Genomic DNA, 17,612 nt, shown 5'->3' with positions numbered 1-17,612 from the left:
CAGACACTTGCACAGTCCTGGCGGAGTCACAACCGGGCAGGGGAATTTTGAAATAAATTCAAAGAACCCCCCGAAATACGTTTGTACTGACTTTTGAAACAATTCTGCTTCTGTTGGAATTTGCCACACCTCCCCACCGCATTGTAATTTGTTTTAAACAAAATCTCCAAATTGTGGAGCTGACAGTAATTTGACACTGTCCCTGGGAATAGTCAAGAAAACAGAAGATGAATTCGCAGCAAGGGCTTAGTAAACAAGGCAGAATGGGAAAGAGCCGCTGAAAATGTTTCCCATGGGACAGTGCAATGTTTTCAACCAGTGCAGTGAGCTCTTAAAGTTGATGGGGATTTAGAAACCAAAAAAGGATTTGCCTTCCCCCGCATTCAGACAGAAAGACTGATCCAAAGCGCACTGAAGCCAATGGCAGCCTTTTCACCTGCTTCAGTGGGCTTTGGATCAGGCCCATGAAGTTGTGTGTGTTTGCCTTACAATGTTTCAGAGAGAGAGAGGTGCGTGAGGTAATATTTTTTATTGGACCAACTTCTTTTGGTGAAAGAGACAAAGCTTTTGAGCTCCACAGAACTCTTCTTCAGCCATTGCAGCTGATCTGAGTCCCAGAAGTACTCCTGGGGGAATTCTGTGCCACTATATGTGCACAGAATTCATGTCCCACGCAGATTTCTTTGCTTCCCTGCAGAAAAATGACTTTCTGACAGAGAAGCAAAGGGAAGCTGCAAGAGCAGTCACGCACCACTCCCTCGCTATGCAGGTACATTGTTTCAGGTACACGGAGCAGCCGGCAGAGAAGTAAATCACCACAGGGCTGGGGACATCCCAACCAGTGGCTCTTACCCTGAGCCAGGATCAGCTGAAAGTCCCGGCTGGGCTGGAGGCAAGAGAGGACAGGACTTCCTCTTCCCCCGCAAGGAATAGCTGGGGCTGTGTCAGACCCACCTCCAGAAACCTCTCCCAGCTGCAGGAAGCTCAGCATCCTCCTGTTTCCTGTTCCCACTGCTCCTCAGCTGCAGAGGGAGAGGTCACTGTATGGGGAGCTGCTCCCCATCTGCACAACCCCCGTGCATCCCGATCTCCCATACCTAGACATTCCTGCCGAGCCTCACTCCCATACCCGAACCCCACACCACCGAACCTCAACCCCTGCATCTGGAGCCTCCTGCACCCAGCCCCCCTGCCTCCGGACACTGACCCCTGCACCCAAACCCCCAACCTGACATGCTCCACCCCCTGGCAGCACCCTGAGCCCCCACATCCAGACCCCCAACTAGCTGCACCCAGACCTCCACCCCTCCAAGCCCCACTCCCCCAGACCCCTCCACTGAGCCCCAACCATCTTCACCTGGAAGCCCCTGCAGAGTCCCATTACCCCTGCACCTGGAACCCGCTCCCAACAAGCCTCTGTGCATCCAGATCCCCCCACACCTAGACCCCCCACTGAGCTGCCTGCACCCAGATTGTCCCACACAGAATCTTATCACTGCACACCTGGATCCCCCCACACTGAGCCCCTCCAGATTTGGATCCTGCCTGGTTGAGCCTGCTGGCCCCACACCTGGTGTGCTTGGTGCAGACAGGCAGGGCTCCAGAGTGTTTCTGGAGCAGGCCCAGGCCTTGTGCTGTGTCACAGGGTCGGGTGCAGCCTCAGCGCTGAGTCCGCGTCCCAGGGTTGGGGGGTGGTGGTGGTGGGTTCCGGGTTGTCTCCCACCTTTATGCAGCCAGTGGCCTGTGCTCCCCACTGCCAGGCTAGAGCTTCTGCATTTATTTATAGGCATCTAAAACCTGCAGAATTTTAAAAAAATATTGTGCGGGGAATTTAATTTTTTTGGCGCAGAATGCCCTCAGGAGTACAGACTCTTCCGCTCTCAAGTGCTACAGGCAGCCAGTGAACATTATCACGGCCCCACCACTGACCCAAACTCTGACCCAGTTTTCTCTGTCCTGTACCCTCATATCCTTCCCTTTCTCTTCTTTTCTTCCTATCCTCACCTACAGCCATGGCTGAGTGGGCAGACGACAAAAGCAATTTCCCGTTGTAATTCTCCACCGTGTTTCGGAAGAGAGCCATCGTGAGACCAGTGACCGCCCCCCGGGTTTCTAGAACACTCCGCAGAGTTGAATAAGCCTGTGTGGAAGCGTCTCTCCTGTGTGCGTCTCTCTCTGAGAAGTGCCAGCATTTCTGGACAGTTCCAGAACCCACTGGCCAAGTAAGGCCTAGGCCACCCTCAAATGAGAACCACCCAGCTACAACCTGGTAAGTAGGTAATTAGCCTCTTCGCATCTCTGCCAAAATTGCCAAGGAGCATTTCCCGCACCGTGGACACCAGCGGACTGTGACCACCCAACTCATTTGCAACAGGAGATGGAACAGCTTGCAGATAACACCGCTCAGTCCCTTGCAGTGAACTGAAGGGAGCCAGCCCGATTCCCACTGACTCTCTTCTTGCACTCGGGGTGGGGGCAAGGGGGGGCCAAAGGGAGCTTTTAGCCACTTTTGCACTCCCTGGTTTCTAGGGCTGCGTGTGAGGGCCTAAGGGCTGCTCTAAGTTACACCCTGCTCCCCATGTCCCCTAGGAAGCAGAAAGTAACTCGTGCAGAGCACTCGGGCCATGCCCCGAAGCGTCCCTAATCCACCTCCCGACCGTGCTGGGGGCCAAGGCTACCCCTGCTCCCTGATGCCAGCCCACCACCAGCCAGGCTTCTGCGCAGACTGTCTCTGCCCCCCATAAGGCCTTGTCATGGCGCCAGAGCAACTAACAAGCCTCTAGTGTAGCTGAGAATCAGTGGCCAAGGCTGAGAATCAGGCTGGAAATGTATAGTTTGGGAACCAGGCTGTTCTGGTTTGGCCCGGCCGGCCCTCTGGGGGAGCTGTAGCCAAGTGGGTTTTCACTCCTGATGCGCAGCGAAGACGGCAGCCAGTTTGAGACTGGTTGTCCCATTGTAAAGCTTCACTCCAGGTGCCCGCCCAAGAGCGCAACAGTCTCGTCGGCCAGTAGGCCAGACAGGGTCTATTCATAAGAACATAACATAAGAACATAAAAACGGCCGTACCAGGTCAGACCAAAGGTCCATCTAGCCCAGTATCTGTCTACCGACAGTGGCCAATACCAGGTGCCCCAGAGGGAGTGAACCTAACAGGCAATGATCAAGTGGTCTCTCTCCTGCCAATGCCATCCATCTCCATCCTCTGACAAACAGAGGCTAGGGACACCATTCCTTACCCATCCAGGCTAATAGCCATTTATGGACTTAACCACCATGAATTTATCCAGTTCTCTTTTCAATGCTGTTATAGTCCTAGCCTTCACAACCTCCTCAGGCAAGGAGTTCCACAAGTTGACTGTGCGCTGCGTGAAGAAGAACTTCTTTTGTTTTAAACCTGCTGCCTATTAATTTCATTTGGGGACCCCTAGTTCTTGTATTATGGGAATAAGTAAATAACTTTTCCTTATCCACTTTGTCCACATCACTCACGATTTTATATACCTCTATCATATCCCCCCTTAGTCTCCTCTTTTCTAAGCTGAAGAACAGTTAAAATAAAGTTGAATAGGAGTCAGGACTCCTGGGTTCTATTCCTGGTTGTTTTATCATGGATCAGTCACTTAACTTCTCTGAGCCTCATTTTACCTAGCTGTGAAATGGTAATAATAATATTTATGTACCTAGGGATTTCCAAAACTCTCATTACCCTAGGATCCTGGCTACCTCTTGGGCCTGTTGTGGGTCTTAATTCATGTGCTTCAAGATTTGGGGATGGAAGGGGCTACCAGAATGCCATGTGCCATTCAATGAATCTACTGCAGCAGTGTTTGAAAGGGAGGCAAATGGGCTTTGTACATCTCCCAGGCTACAGAAAGGTTCCCAACCCAGAGAACCTCCTTCCATGACTTCAGTCTGCACTAGCAAGCCGGAGGGATGCCACGGCCTCAGGTGACGTATGGAGGTCCCTTTGTGTCAGCACCTGAGATGGAAACAGGTCTGTGTTAAAGAAAAGGATCTTTTCACAGAGGCATTGACCACTCCATAAAAAACAGGCCTTGAATCCTTTTCAGGATTGTACCTCACAATAGTCCCAGTCCAGCTCCCACTGAATTAGTGGCAGAACTTAAGTGGAGGCAGGACTGGGCCGTGATGCAATAGGATTGGCTAATTTTAAGATAATCAGTCCAGGCATGTGTAACTCACCCATTACTGCAGTATTCTGGATGCATCTTAATCCTCTAGCTAGGCCAGTGTTTTAATTTCAGTGAGAGATTAGACTAACACCCAGAGAGGGCTGATTTTAGCACGTTTCCAGCTCCTTCCCCTACAACGGACTCCTGCTGTTCTGGATTGCAGGGATCAGTTACACTCCCCCTGGCCCTCCCCATGCATCTAACCAGCTGTAGTGTAAACAAAATCACAGTCACAGCAGACAGGCACAGTCACGGGCCCAGATAAATTATACCAGTTGACGACGCCACGCTGCCAACCACAATGGACGTGTTACCCAGGCAGTTATGAGTCAGAGCATTAACAGGCCCAGCCCTGACAGGTAGGACATACCAACGCACCATTATCATAAAGATACAGCATTCTAATTAAGGAAGTACTTGCCAGTAACATTAGCTACAGCCCATTAGCACCCCACAAAGGCATCCGCCGCCTGTACGGTTCCCATAATTAGTGGGGAAACAGAAAAAACCCCAAATGTTCATGAACAGTCATGAATCGTCATGTAGGAAACGAAAAGCAAGCTTCCTCCTCCCCCTCCCCCTCTGATTAAAAGAAGGGATCTTTTAGGTCCGGAGCTGCCAGCATCTGCAAATCAGATGGTAGCAGCAGCAGGTGATGTCTGGCTTTGTATTTACACCTTTCAAATTCGGACTTCATTTGCCAGCTATTATACAGAATTCATCCCCAGAGAGGGAGGGAGAGAGGACGAATGAACATTAGACAGGCTGCAGCCTGAAAATTTTACAAGACTAATATGGCGAGGGGAGAGGGAAAGAAAGGAAAATCCATCATCTCTTAGGCAGCAGAAGTAGTTTTATTGTCTCCAGACAGTGACTACATCGCTCAGAAATGGCAGAGTGAGGCAGGAACAGCTTCACGCCAGCAAGTTGGTCCTAATAAGTTAAGTTAACACATGGATCTCATCCTAGGAGGTGACGTATCTTACTCGGCAGACCTTTAAGGAAGGCTATTTTTCACACCTTTTTTTTTTTTTTTTTTGTTTTGCGCGCAGCATGCATGCCCACGCAGGGCTCTCAGAGGGAGGTCTTACTTTATGGCACCACAAGGACAGGTGCAGACGGTACATGACATCCACAGAGCAGATAAAACTTTCTATTTATAAACCTCCCATTTTGGTGCCATTGCTTTAACGACAGCTAACCTGAAGAATTCATCCGTTTCACAGTATACAACGCTGCCCACCTACTACTGGCCTGTTTCTGATCTCATGTCAGTCCAAGTCGGGAGTAATAACTGTAATCGATTAATAACGATGGCGTAAAGCAGGTGTCAGAGGAGAATCAGGCCCTATGTCTCTTATAACTCAGAGATCACCGTGACAGTCCACTTTGGAAAAATCTACAAAGCTACTCAGGCAGACGGATAAAATGCTGCCTATGAAGCAATGGGAAGATGGAAAAGGGACCCACAAGAAATAGCCGATATAAGCAACATATGCGTATGGATTCTAATTTTCATGTTTATGTTTCTCAAGCTTCGGGGTATTATTTTTAAACGAGTCAAAAGCCATTTACCGGTCCCAGAGAATGAGTGATCCAGCCTTCTCGGGAGATTTCAGTCCCTAGATGGTGTCGCTATGGTGACAATACCTGATCTCATGGTTATTTTGGCTTCGTAAATGACACGCACACCCCAAAGTCCAACAGGGCTATTAACGAAATAAAAAGCTACAAATACTGAGATACTTTGATTTCCGGCAGAACCCAAACGCACAGCTCTGTGATCAACCCTTTCCATGGGGCTTGGTGTTGCCTCAGTTAATGGCTGATGTCTGAATATACCCTCTCTTGGGAGCAAATCCACAGCCCGAAGGGTACCCTGGAGCGGCTCCTCTGTCAAGCAGCTGCCATACAAGGGGCAGGTAAACCAACCATGGGGTTAGAGAGAGAGATCCAACTGCAGCCCAAAACACTGCATGGCCTGCAGGAAGCCAAATGTCAGGCTCATCCCAAAGGGGAGGAAGTGATGGATAAATGGATTTAACAGCCATGGGGGCAATACCTTCCAGAATCACATCAGGACATGCTCCGGTTTGCAGCTCCACCTTGGCCAGAGGAAGAACCTGCAGGTCAGTGGTGTCATGTTGCCTGCAGTCTCTCTATTCTAGATAATCTGGCCTCAACGGCTCAGGAAATATGGTAATACTGGGAGCCCCAATATCTGGGCATTGCCCCTGGGCTTTAACTTCCTGACTCCCTTTCTCTGCCAGAGGCTTTCGAGATCTCATTCCCCTCCTTTTCCTAGATATTCAAGCAGAACACGGAAAAGGGGCATTTTCTAGTGGTGAGATCAGGTGAATGGATTCCGAGACCCCCTGGGTTCTATTCTGAGCTCTGACCCTGACATGCTGTGACACCTTGGAAAAGTCACCTTCTCTGTGCCTCAGTTTCCCCCATCTGGAATATCCGTATAGCACCTACCTGCCTGAGAGGGTGTCATACTCATTCGTGAAAAGCGTTTTGTGTCTTCTTCACCATTAGGGAGGCCATGTTGCCTAGTGGACGGAGCACTGGACTAGTCCTGCAGAGACATGGGCCCTACTCCTGGCTCTGCCCCTGACTGGCTGGGTGATTTTGGACAAGTCACATCATTTTAGTTCCCACATTGGCAAAACAGACTAATGGTACTGACCTCCTTTGCATAGCGCTGTGGGATTTATGGAGATGAGCTCTATGTAAGAGGCAGGTGTTATTGTTAATAACGCCCTGCACTGTCAGCAATGGTTTATGCCGCACACGGTCAGTTTTGAACACTGTTGGGCAACAAACTGTCCCCGCTCCCTCCACCTGCCGTGGGTAGTAAGATGCTTCCCATCCCTGGGTTTCCCTCCACATCCCAGCTACGTTGGGTGGCCCGTTCCCAGTACCACAGATGACAATGCGGAAAACAGTCCTCTGAAGAGCTCCTCTGGGAAAGAGACACCCCAACAGACGAGAGAGAGAAACCTGAAAATCATACACTCATTCCAAGGGATGCTTGCTCGTGGCAGGAACAAATGGATCCTTTCATTGCTCCATTTGTGCAGCAGAGACACTGAATCAGTCGACTCCGGGGACTACAATCCTTTACTTTCATACTGCCGTCAGAACAGGCCGTTTGTTCGCTAATTGCTGTGACAGAGCAAGGGTGCGTTTTTGTAAATAACGGCTACGTTACTGACTTGCCATTGGAACACAAGGAGAACACGCACCGCACAACGAAGCACTCGCCCACGCCTTTTCCTTCAACAAACAATGGTCCCTGTGGCTCTGCCTGCACTATGAGTGAATCCATCACAGTCCTAGGCTTAGTTCTAGGTTTACCTTGGAAAACACGGACAGGACTCTTTACTCTTTGATGGAGAGCCAGGGCAGCTGAAGCAGGCTATACAGTAACCCCCCCGGATGTACAATGCAGAACTCGGAACAGCAGGCAATCCCACCCTGGGTCGCGATAGTAACCTAGAACAGTGCTAGCAACAATTGCATTTAAGCCAAAGACAGACCCAACACCATACTGCTGTATTATGATCTGGATCTCTGCCACACCGAAGACCGGGGGTTACTGGGTTTCCAGGGCTGATTCTGCCCATGGGTGATAAGGGAGTGATTGAAATTTGGAGATGGATTCCAAACCTGAATCCCCTAAAGTTTGGGTCATCTAGTTTAAACATTGCTGGTAAAGCCATTTCAATGGCAGCATGAACAGGGCATTAAGGAGATTAAGATTTCATAAATAAAAATAAATAATTTCCTGAGGAGGGCCTTTCCTCATTGGCGAGCCCATTAATAATGGAGGATGCAACTTGTCCCCAGAGGAACCTTGTATCACCACACATAAGACATTGCAAAAAGGACTGAGGAGCAGAGAAAAACGTGTCAGTGGCGTTGCTGAGAAAGAGAGAGGGGAGTTTTACAAAGCCCAGAATCACACGATTATTGGCCATGTTAGGCTCTGCAAATGAAGACCAGAAGGTGAGAAGAAAAGCAGCAGAACCGGATGCAGTGTGAAAAGCACAAAGAACAGGAAGACAAACTAGCTATTCCTACAGGCCCGTGTGTTTTATTTATGGTTCAACTTCATCTCAGCATACAGAGTCTATCCAGAGCTCCCCTCCAACTCCATGAAAGACCAAAAGGACTTCTGCTCATTACTCCACTATGACAAAGTTCATTAATCTGCAAAACGATTTATGCAAATACAGGTTCTCAAGACCCATTTCTGTGTCGTTTGGAGCCAACTGCTAATTAAGTTGAAGTGCAGCAAAGTGAAGAATTGTAGGACTGTGGATGGCGGCAGCCAGGAAATAGAGTCCATAAATTTAGTGTCAGAGAGTTATTGGGACCAGCTAGTCTGAGTAGCGAGGAAGAGAGGAAAACTGCCCCTCAGTGCTTTATTGTTTTAATAATGAACGGCTCTATAGGAGCGCACAGTCCCTAACCATCTCAGAGCACATTACGGTACACACAGGTATATTAAATAATTAAGCACCTGGGAGCCCCTAAGGAGTAAGTCAATGTATGCAAAAGCGTAGGGATCACTTCACCCAGCTGTGCAACACTGCAGCTGTTTAACAGCACACGCCAGCTCAGGCTGGAGAGAAAAGAGAATCATTCGACCCAATCAAAAGCACAGGGGGAATCTACCTGAGTTGCAGGACAGATGGCCTCATGCCACCATTCTAATGCGAAGGGCCAAGAATTCTTTAATTACTACAGCCAGGATAGCCCTCGTTTGTCAGGTTTTAGCTGTGTGATAGGGTGTACAGGATGCAGCCCTCATCCCAGTACTGCCTCAAGTACGTGGCCATAACTGGACTTACATTGTGGATGAATCTCAGCTCTTTGCAATTATGATTATCAAAAACCTTAACTATTTCTCGCTTCCTCCAAAGGAGAAAGTAGAGTCTTACAACAGGGCTCTGAGCTAAAGCCAGTTAGGCCTCGGGGGGTGGGGGGGAAGAAACACACACGCAGAGAGAGAACCGATAATTAGAGAGAGAATGGCACAAAACGGACTTTTTAAAATCTGTTTCACAGAGTTTCTTAAGACTCTTCAGCCCTGAAGAGCTCCCCACTGCCACAGCAGTACAGTTTTAATTACATCCTAATAGAATGGCAAGGGGTTGTCATTTCCTCCTCTAATTAGAAAAAAATTAGGACAAACCAACAACTGTGCTCCCCATTTACCACGCTGCACCATGTGCTGAGAACACCCAGTGGGATGTGACCTGCAGTAAACAACTCGAATGGGTGCTCCTGCCCTGCTCTTTTATTAAAATCAGCAGAGCAGATCTCCGAGCACGAGGTGCGCAGATCTGCCACAGTTTTGCTTATCTAATAGCTAATACAAATCAGTCCAATGGTTTAATTACACACTGTGCTTAAAAATCCTAGAACAGTCATGTGAAACTGCAGGTATTCTACTTCCCAGTCTGAGCCATTGCTAAAGCACTTGTCGCTGGACTACCTAGCGACAATGTTAGTGGTTAGGGCAGAAGGACAAATCTCAGGAGAGACATGGGTTCTAATGCTGATTCTCCGCCACTGATGTGCTATCTGGCAGTGGGTAAATCACTTAATCTCTCTGTGCCTCTTCCCCTCCCACCCTTTGTCCGTCTGGTGTATTTCAATCAGAAGCTTTTTTGGAACAGGGACTGTCTCTTACTATGTGTTTGTGCCGCACCTGTTACAATAGGGACACGATCACACGGGGGGCCCCAAGTTAATATCATATAACTCTGATTATAACTCTGACTCCTGTAGCTACTGTCACCTTCCCTTTCTTTACAAAATAAAAACAAAGACGCACAAAACATAACCCCGAGACAAAGAACGTAACATTGCCAATCAACACCACACACCCCAGCCAAATAGCGAGGATGGAGGCCGAGGCAAACATCTGCTGCATGCAGGATTATTTAGCTTTTTATTGGCCCTGGTTTTTGCGGTCACTGCGAAGCACACTACAGCTCAGCAGACGTTGATGCCCTCAGCAGGGCTAGAACTCAGATCACCTTGCTGCAGAAGAGCAGAACTCGGAGAGAATTTGTTAGCTGCTGAAGAAGAGCTCGGTGGGGTTCGAAAGCTGGTCTCTCACCAACCAATAAAAGACATTACCTCACCCACCCTCTCTAAAAGGGCTCGAGACCAACACAGCTACAATCACAACACAAACAGCCAGAAATGAAGACACAGTCATTAGTCAGTCGTTAGCAGTGATTAGCAATCAGACAAGGGGACAGTGCTGCACAGGGCTGTGGTGTTTGGCAAGGCCTATGCTACAGAAATGTAATAGCAAGAGATTCCATGGCTGAATCCTGTACCACTCAACCTCTGCTACTTGGCTTATGCAGCATGAAAGCAACGCTCTGCGTGCCGTGCAAGGGAGAGCTGTGCCATTTATGTCAGCACCCATCGGTATCACAAAAACATGGGACTTGCCGTACCAGAGGCGGCCAGTGTCCCTGCTAGGCCAGGGGCCTGTCAGAGGAAGGCGCTCTCAGAGCTACGGAGCTAGCTGCACCTCTGTCCCCTTCCTAGTCTCTCTGCATGTGCACCGCCTGCCTCAGGCCTTTGCCTCTCCTGGGCAGAACTCCACAGTTCTCCCCCTCTCAGAGCGGACCCCGGGCTAGTGCACTCTGGGTATCAACCGTGCTGACCCTGCTGATCTGACCGAGTTCAGACACCTGCATTTCTCCCCTGTGGGAGTCTGCGACCAGCGGTATCCAGTGACAGAACGGCTGTCTTAAAACCAAGGGAGTGCTTGTTTTCACAGGGGTAACAAAACATTCAGAGAGGATTTTTCAAACCACAAACAGTCAGCACACACGGCTATCTTCCTACACAGGGGATGGTAAGCCTGTAGGAAGTCTGGTCCCTCCAAACAACTCCTCTCCTCTTGAGAGAGTCCTTTTAAACCAGCCAGAGTTCCCCTGCGCTTTCCCGGACTTCATCCCTGCTCCTCAGAATCAATTCTGTACGTCGGCGAGAGCTAAGAGGCTGAACCTTCAAAGCTCATCATTGGGGTATCGTCTCTCAATGACTCTTAGGAGCCTCCTGAGGAGTGGCTTATCTTGAGCCACTGTTCCCCTTCCTGCTTGTTTTTCCTGACAACCTCGCTATTAAACTAAACTACTAAATTAATAGACAGTATCCACGAATTGTTACCGAGCAGCTCCACTCTAACACAGGCACAAGAAACCCCATCATGCAATAATCAGTGACTGCCAGGAGATACCCCACCAGCTGGGATCCTCTAACTACAGTCGATTACATGATGGATAGAGGGATGTCGTGGCATGGCAGACTTCCCCGTGAATCTCTCATACCGGGATGCTTAATGGCCATTTCCAGCGCGGAGGAGGATGACTTATTGCTTTTCTGCAAGCCGGAGAAAGAGGAGATGAATACAAGAAATAGCTTCCCTCCTCCACATGAGCGAGCGAAAGGGAAAAAGCAGAGAACCCAATTCCCTTGCTAACAAACCCATCTGGCACTCAGAATCACAGAATATCAGGGTTGGAGGGGACCTCAGGAGGTCATCTAGTCCAATCCCCAGACAGTTTTTTGCCCCAGATCCCTAAATGGCTCCCTCAAGGATTGAACTCACAACCCTGGGTTTAACAGGCCAATGCACAAACCAAGTCTGTCTGGGACTACCTGCTCCTTTTGAGGAACCAGGGCCTGGCACACTCTTCCATTGAAGTGCATCTAGCGGCCATTTCCATTTTTCACCTGCTGATCTAAGGACAGATGGTGTTTTTCCTACGACATGACAGTCAGATTCTTCAGGGCTCAAGACTCTTCCTGCAGGTACAGACTCCTGTCCTGCAGTGAGCAATGCCCCCGCCTACCTGCACACTCAAGCTAGAGCTGCCACGAGGTGGCTCCAGCGGAAGAGCTGCTAACGCAGAGCTTGGTGCTGAGCTGACAGGCAGGGCTTTTAATTGTGCCAGGAGATGGCAATAACTGAACCTGCACCCTTGGAAAAGAAAGAAACAAGCCACCGATGGCCTGGAGACAGCATGCACTTGACGCTGACCTTACCGGAGACGCCGCATCAGCCATGCCAGGCAGACAGCTGACCTTTTGGATTTCTGTCAATGCTGCCTTAGCCATGTGCTTCTAGGCTGCAGAGTTTTGGGACACGCACCGAGCAGGGACGCTGGGTTTTTTGAGGAGCTTGCAGGGGGAGGGGTTAAGATGGTTCATTTTAATTAGATGTTTTCCTCCCCTTCCCCTGGGCTGTTTTTAATCCCACAATTCCCTTTATGCAAATCACCACAAAGCCAAGATGTCTCACAACAACACAGCTGCTGTGCTTGTATGTTAACTGCCAGAGCAGAAAGTCTAACCCGGACAAACTGGTGTTGTCTCTGATCATCCCATTACGCCATAGACTCTGGTGGGGAATACAACAGTTGTCAGCTAAGGATTTATCCAGCTGTGGAAGTTTCATGCAGCCTTCCCTGACAGCGAGTACAAAACGGACAAGGGGGAAGGGCTAGAGATTTAGAAAGGGAGAGGGTTGCACCCTCCTATGCAAACGCTGATTTAATAAGAGTGAGATTCATCGAGAGTTAAGCACCCAATTCCCATTGGACTTTCACTAGGAGTTGGGTATTTAAGTCCCTTTGTAGCTTTTGAAAATCCCATCCTAAAGCCCTTCTTGCTAAATCCCCAGTGCAGTTGATTAATTCAGATACGTTACACCAACTGGCCTGGCAGATCTAAGCCCCAGGAGCTCTGTCTAGCGTTGCAAAGATGAATGCACACATCAGCATCATAGCAATTAAGCCTGCATCCCCCCAAGTCCCTGCATAATGTGAACCAGGGCAGAAAAGCAGGTACATTGCAGCAGAAACAGTGAATTCTCCAAGGGCAGTGAAGAGCGGGTGTCGTCCCAGTGGCAAGCAAAGCCCAGCCAAAGAGACAGTGACGGCAGAGGAGGGTAAATGCTAGGTAAACTCTGCTGCATGGACTGGGTGCAAGTCTCAAGCCTCCTGTGCACCTGCCCCCTTGTTCACAAATGCATTGGGTAAGAGGAGTGCAGAGGTCTGTGACTAGGTATGCTGGAGGAGACCTGGGGTAAGCATAATCCTCATCATGCTAATAAGGCCCTTATTTCTACACTCCCCACGTAGGTCTCACTCCTATTACTAGGCAAGAGCAACCTAGTGGCCAGCACACTCCTCAGCGTAGGGTCGGGTTCCCATGAGCTCACCTGTTCCTCCCTTTTTACCCAGGATTTACAGGTGCAACACTCCACACCTGTGCCGTGCAGAATCAAGCCCCTAGGCCATAACCAAAGGGAACTGACGTTATTTGCAAGGGAGATAGTTGGGCTGCGTCCTGCAGAGCGCACTGACTGTCCGTACTAAAGCAGCGCATTTCCCAGGAGTTAAATCTACCCAGGAGCACAGGAGGCTTCTCACCTCTCCCTCAAGGGACGGGGTGAGTCAACGCACAGATACGGTGGCACAGACAGATTAGTGTCGCCGGGAGCACGGGAAATGCAGCTGAGACGATGAATAAATTTGATTCCGGGGAAACAATCTCTGCTCCCCGATGGCTTACGTACAGCTACCAACCCACAAACGCCGATCACCGCGGCAGAAGCGATCGCCTTCCATTCCGACCTTAAAGTGACCCCAACACGTCTAGAAGCACCCGGCCGGGGGGGCGGGAGGAAATGTCAAACCATCAATCCGCGCGGCTTTCGGAAGCTGACTCACCAGGACTGCGGCTTCCTCTTCACGATCCCTTGGCGTCTCCACTGCGAGTGAGGGCTGAGGTGGTAGGTCAGCTGCCTGCAGACCTTCTCCATGGCTCCAAACGAGTCTCCCTCCTGCATAGGCAAAGGGAAGGATGCCAGGTAGGTTATTTGTAGCAATGCCGCTTCAGGGGATCATTAATAAGAGAAGAGCCGAGTCCATTTGCAATACAATGGAGCTGCTTTGCCCCAGAAGTGGCTCACGCACTGGGTCCCACGTCAAGGCGGCGAGCCCCATGGGACTGTTCTGAAAAATCAAAATCAACCACCGGAAAACAATGACTATCAATCATTAAAATACCCCATGGACAGCATGCATAACCAAGTCACCGCCCTGTTCTGCACACGACAGTGCTGCTGAGGCTCTCGGTTACCCAAGGGAGAACCGCTCAGTTCATCACAAAACCCACAACCACTGCCCCACTCCAAAAGGCCTCCGTACGCAGCGTTACAGGAGAGGTGATGTGAGCTAGTTCAGAACATCTGCTCCCCGTGTGCCTTCCCCACTCTGTCTGACTGTCAGCCTGCTGGGGCAAGGCTTGTGTCGCATGACGTTCTGAACAGGTTATCAGTACTCGACAAACCACCAGCCCTCCCATTTCCTTCTCCGGTAGTCATTGATCCCGCTGGCAACCGAGTTCTCAATCAGGACTCCAGCGGACAACCCATCCTTGCGGGTTCAGGGTTAGGAAAGATGGCATTCTGAAGCCAGGGAGAACTGCGGGCCCCTAATCATCATAATGTATTACCTGATCGGATTAAACAGCCATGTGAAAGATAGGACAACTAAATCCAGCACTGCTGTCCTAGGAGCGACCCGTCTCTGAGCAATTATCACCCACGTCCCTCTGCTTCATTCTCCAGCACCTGTCAATGGGCTTTCATGAGCAGCTGTATCACGTCTCAAAGAGAGACCAGGCCTTGCCTTAGGCTTCAGGGAGGAGCAGGGGCCCTGCAACACTGCATTGAGTTCTGGGCGCCTCAATACCTTCAACGTGTCAATGAACTGGAAGGAATTCAGGGGAAGAGAAATAAAAGTGTTTAAGGGTTTGGAGCAACTGATGGCAAAAGATTAGTCACCCTGCATAGGAATAGCTCAGCTCTGTGGTAGCTTAGAGGAGAAGAGAGGACCCTCCACACACATTTGAAGGTTGTAAACACCAAGCCAGAAGAAGAATCATTTGGGGTGCCACAAAGGGCTATATCCAGTCTGTTAAGCCTGGTCTACACTAGGCGTTTAAACCGGTTTTAGGAGCGTAAAACCGATTTAACGCCACAACCGTCCACACTAGGAGGCACCTTATATCGATTTTAATGGCTCTTTAAACCGGTTTCTGTACTCCTCCCTAACGAGAGGAGTAACGCTAGTATCGGTATTAACATATCGGATTAGGGTTAGTGTGGACGCTGATCGACGGCATTGGCCTCCGGGAGCTATCCCACAGTGCACCAGTGACCGCTCTGGACTGCAATCTGAACTCGGATGCAGTGGTCAGGTAGACAGGAAAAGCCCCGCGAACTTTTGAATATTTCCTGTTTGCCCAGCGTGGAGCTCCGATCAGCACGGGTGGCGATGCAGTCCGAAATCAAAATAAAAAAAGAGCTCCAGCACAGACCATGCGGATGTGATCGCTGTAAGGGCAGGCAAATCCGTTCTATCAGCGCTCCGTTACAGAAGATGAAATTCAGAATCCTTTTTTAAAAATCTCCAGACAGACGCCATAGCAGGGACTCAGCGCACTGCAGCGTGACAAGCGTAACGGAAAGCCAAATAATCAAATGGACGCTCATGGACTGGAGGACTGAAGCTATCCCACAGTTCCTGCAGCCTCCGAAAAGTATTTGCATTCTTGGCTGAGCTCCAAATGCTTCTAGGGTCAAACACAGTGTCCGCGGTGGGTCAGGGCATAGCTTGGCAATCTACTCACCCCCCCCCACACCCCCAGAAGCGAAAGGGAAAACAATCCTCTGACTCTTTTACATGTCACCCTATCTTTACTGAATGCTGCAGATAGACACGATGCTGCAGCCGTCAACACCAACATCATCACTCCCCCCCTGCCATGGGTGGCTGATGGTACAAAAGGACTGGTAACCGTCCTCGTCATCAGCCTATTGGCACATGGGGCAGTAACCATGCTGACTAGCATCCGTCAGGTCGATCAAGGGCGCCTGGCCCTAATTTTTTCTGGTGGTGGATGGTGCAATATGGCTGGTAACCATCGTCATCATAGCAACAGGGGGCTGAGCTCCATCAGCCCCCACCCTTCATGTGTAAAGAAAAGATTCAGTTGCCCCTGGACTAGCAGAGGGATGCTGGGCTTCTCTCCTACACACTGCTTAATGTCCTGTCTGGACTATCATAGCAGCTGGAGGCTGCCTTCCACTCATTTCTCACTAACAAGTCACCATGTCTTATTCCTGCATTCTTTATTACTTCATCACACAAGTGGGGGGACAATGGTATGGTAGCCCAGGAAGGCTGGGGTAAGAACGGAATGAACAGGTGGTGTTGTTACAGGAGCACCCCCTGTGAATAGCATACAGATCATAATTTCTGCAGGATCTGACACAGAGCAGCTGTGCTCTCTGGTTCTATGATACAGTGGTTATCTAGTACACTTGCTTATATTCTAGGCAGGACTGATTCTATTTTTAGATACCAAAAAGGAGGGATTGACTCAGGGAGTCATTCCCAATTTTGGCTTTTGCGCCCCTGGCTAAGAGCAGCCAGGGGCACTTATGACAGCAGCAAATGGTACAAAAGGACTGGTAGCCATGATCATCTTAGTTCCAATTTATGGAAGGGTTTGGATGGTGCAATATGGCTGGTAACCATCTCTGCTGTCATGCAAAAGCAAAAGCATGCTTCTGTGTAGCGCTGCTGAATCGCCTCTGTGAGCGGCATCTAGTACACATACGGTGAGAGTCACAAAAGGCAAAACAAGCTCCATGATTGCCATGCTATGGCATCTGCCAGGGCAATCCAGGGGAAAAAGGCGCGAAATGCTTGTCTGCCGTTGCTTTCCCAGAGGAAGGAGTGACTAACGACATTTACCCAGAACCACCCGCGACAATGATTTTTGCCCCATCAGGCACTGGGATCTCAACCTGGAAGTTCCAAGGGGCGGCGGGGGAGGCTGCGGGAACTATGGGATAGCTAGGGAATAGCTACCCACAGTGCAACGCTCCAGAAGCCGACGCTAGCCTCGGACCGCGGACGCACACCACCGAATTAATGTGCTTAGTGTGGCCGCGCGCAATCGATTTTATAAAATCTGTTTTACAAAACCGGTTTATGCAAATTCGGAATAGTCCCGTAGTGTAGACGTACCCACAGACTAGAACAAGATCCTAAACCAGAGTTCCTACCTGTTTCCATTCTACAATCCAACCTGGAGCCCCTTCCCCACTTTGCCCTACGAGAAGGGCGGTGTGGTCCTGACACCCGGCCAAGACCCCCAGGTTGAGAGCCCTTGCCCTGAGAAAAGCAGCAGAAGCTCCAACACAAAGATATTTTTAAATGGACAGCACAAAACACTGGGGAGCATACAGTGGTGAAGGGAACAAGCTTGCAATGGCAGAGGAACAGACTAGATGATGTA

At 49.8% G+C, this 17,612-nt stretch overlaps 1 protein-coding gene across 1 annotated transcript in view; it reads right to left on the bottom strand.

Annotated features, from left to right (window-relative positions):
* Positions 1 to 17,612, bottom strand: part of LRRC75A (leucine rich repeat containing 75A) — a 187,760-nt gene that overhangs the window by 58,937 nt on the left and 111,211 nt on the right. Inside the window, exon 3 of the mRNA XM_044993719.1 lies at positions 13,970 to 14,082. Coding sequence (XP_044849654.1) covers positions 13,970 to 14,082 — 113 coding nt within the window. The remainder of the gene's footprint in view (positions 1 to 13,969; positions 14,083 to 17,612) is intronic.

This window comes from Mauremys mutica, chromosome 19 (genome assembly GCF_020497125.1).
Source record: "Mauremys mutica isolate MM-2020 ecotype Southern chromosome 19, ASM2049712v1, whole genome shotgun sequence".
NCBI lineage: Eukaryota > Metazoa > Chordata > Testudines > Geoemydidae > Mauremys > Mauremys mutica.
The sequence above is the reverse complement of the archived record's forward strand: the minus strand, read 5'-3'. Positions and strand labels throughout refer to the sequence as shown.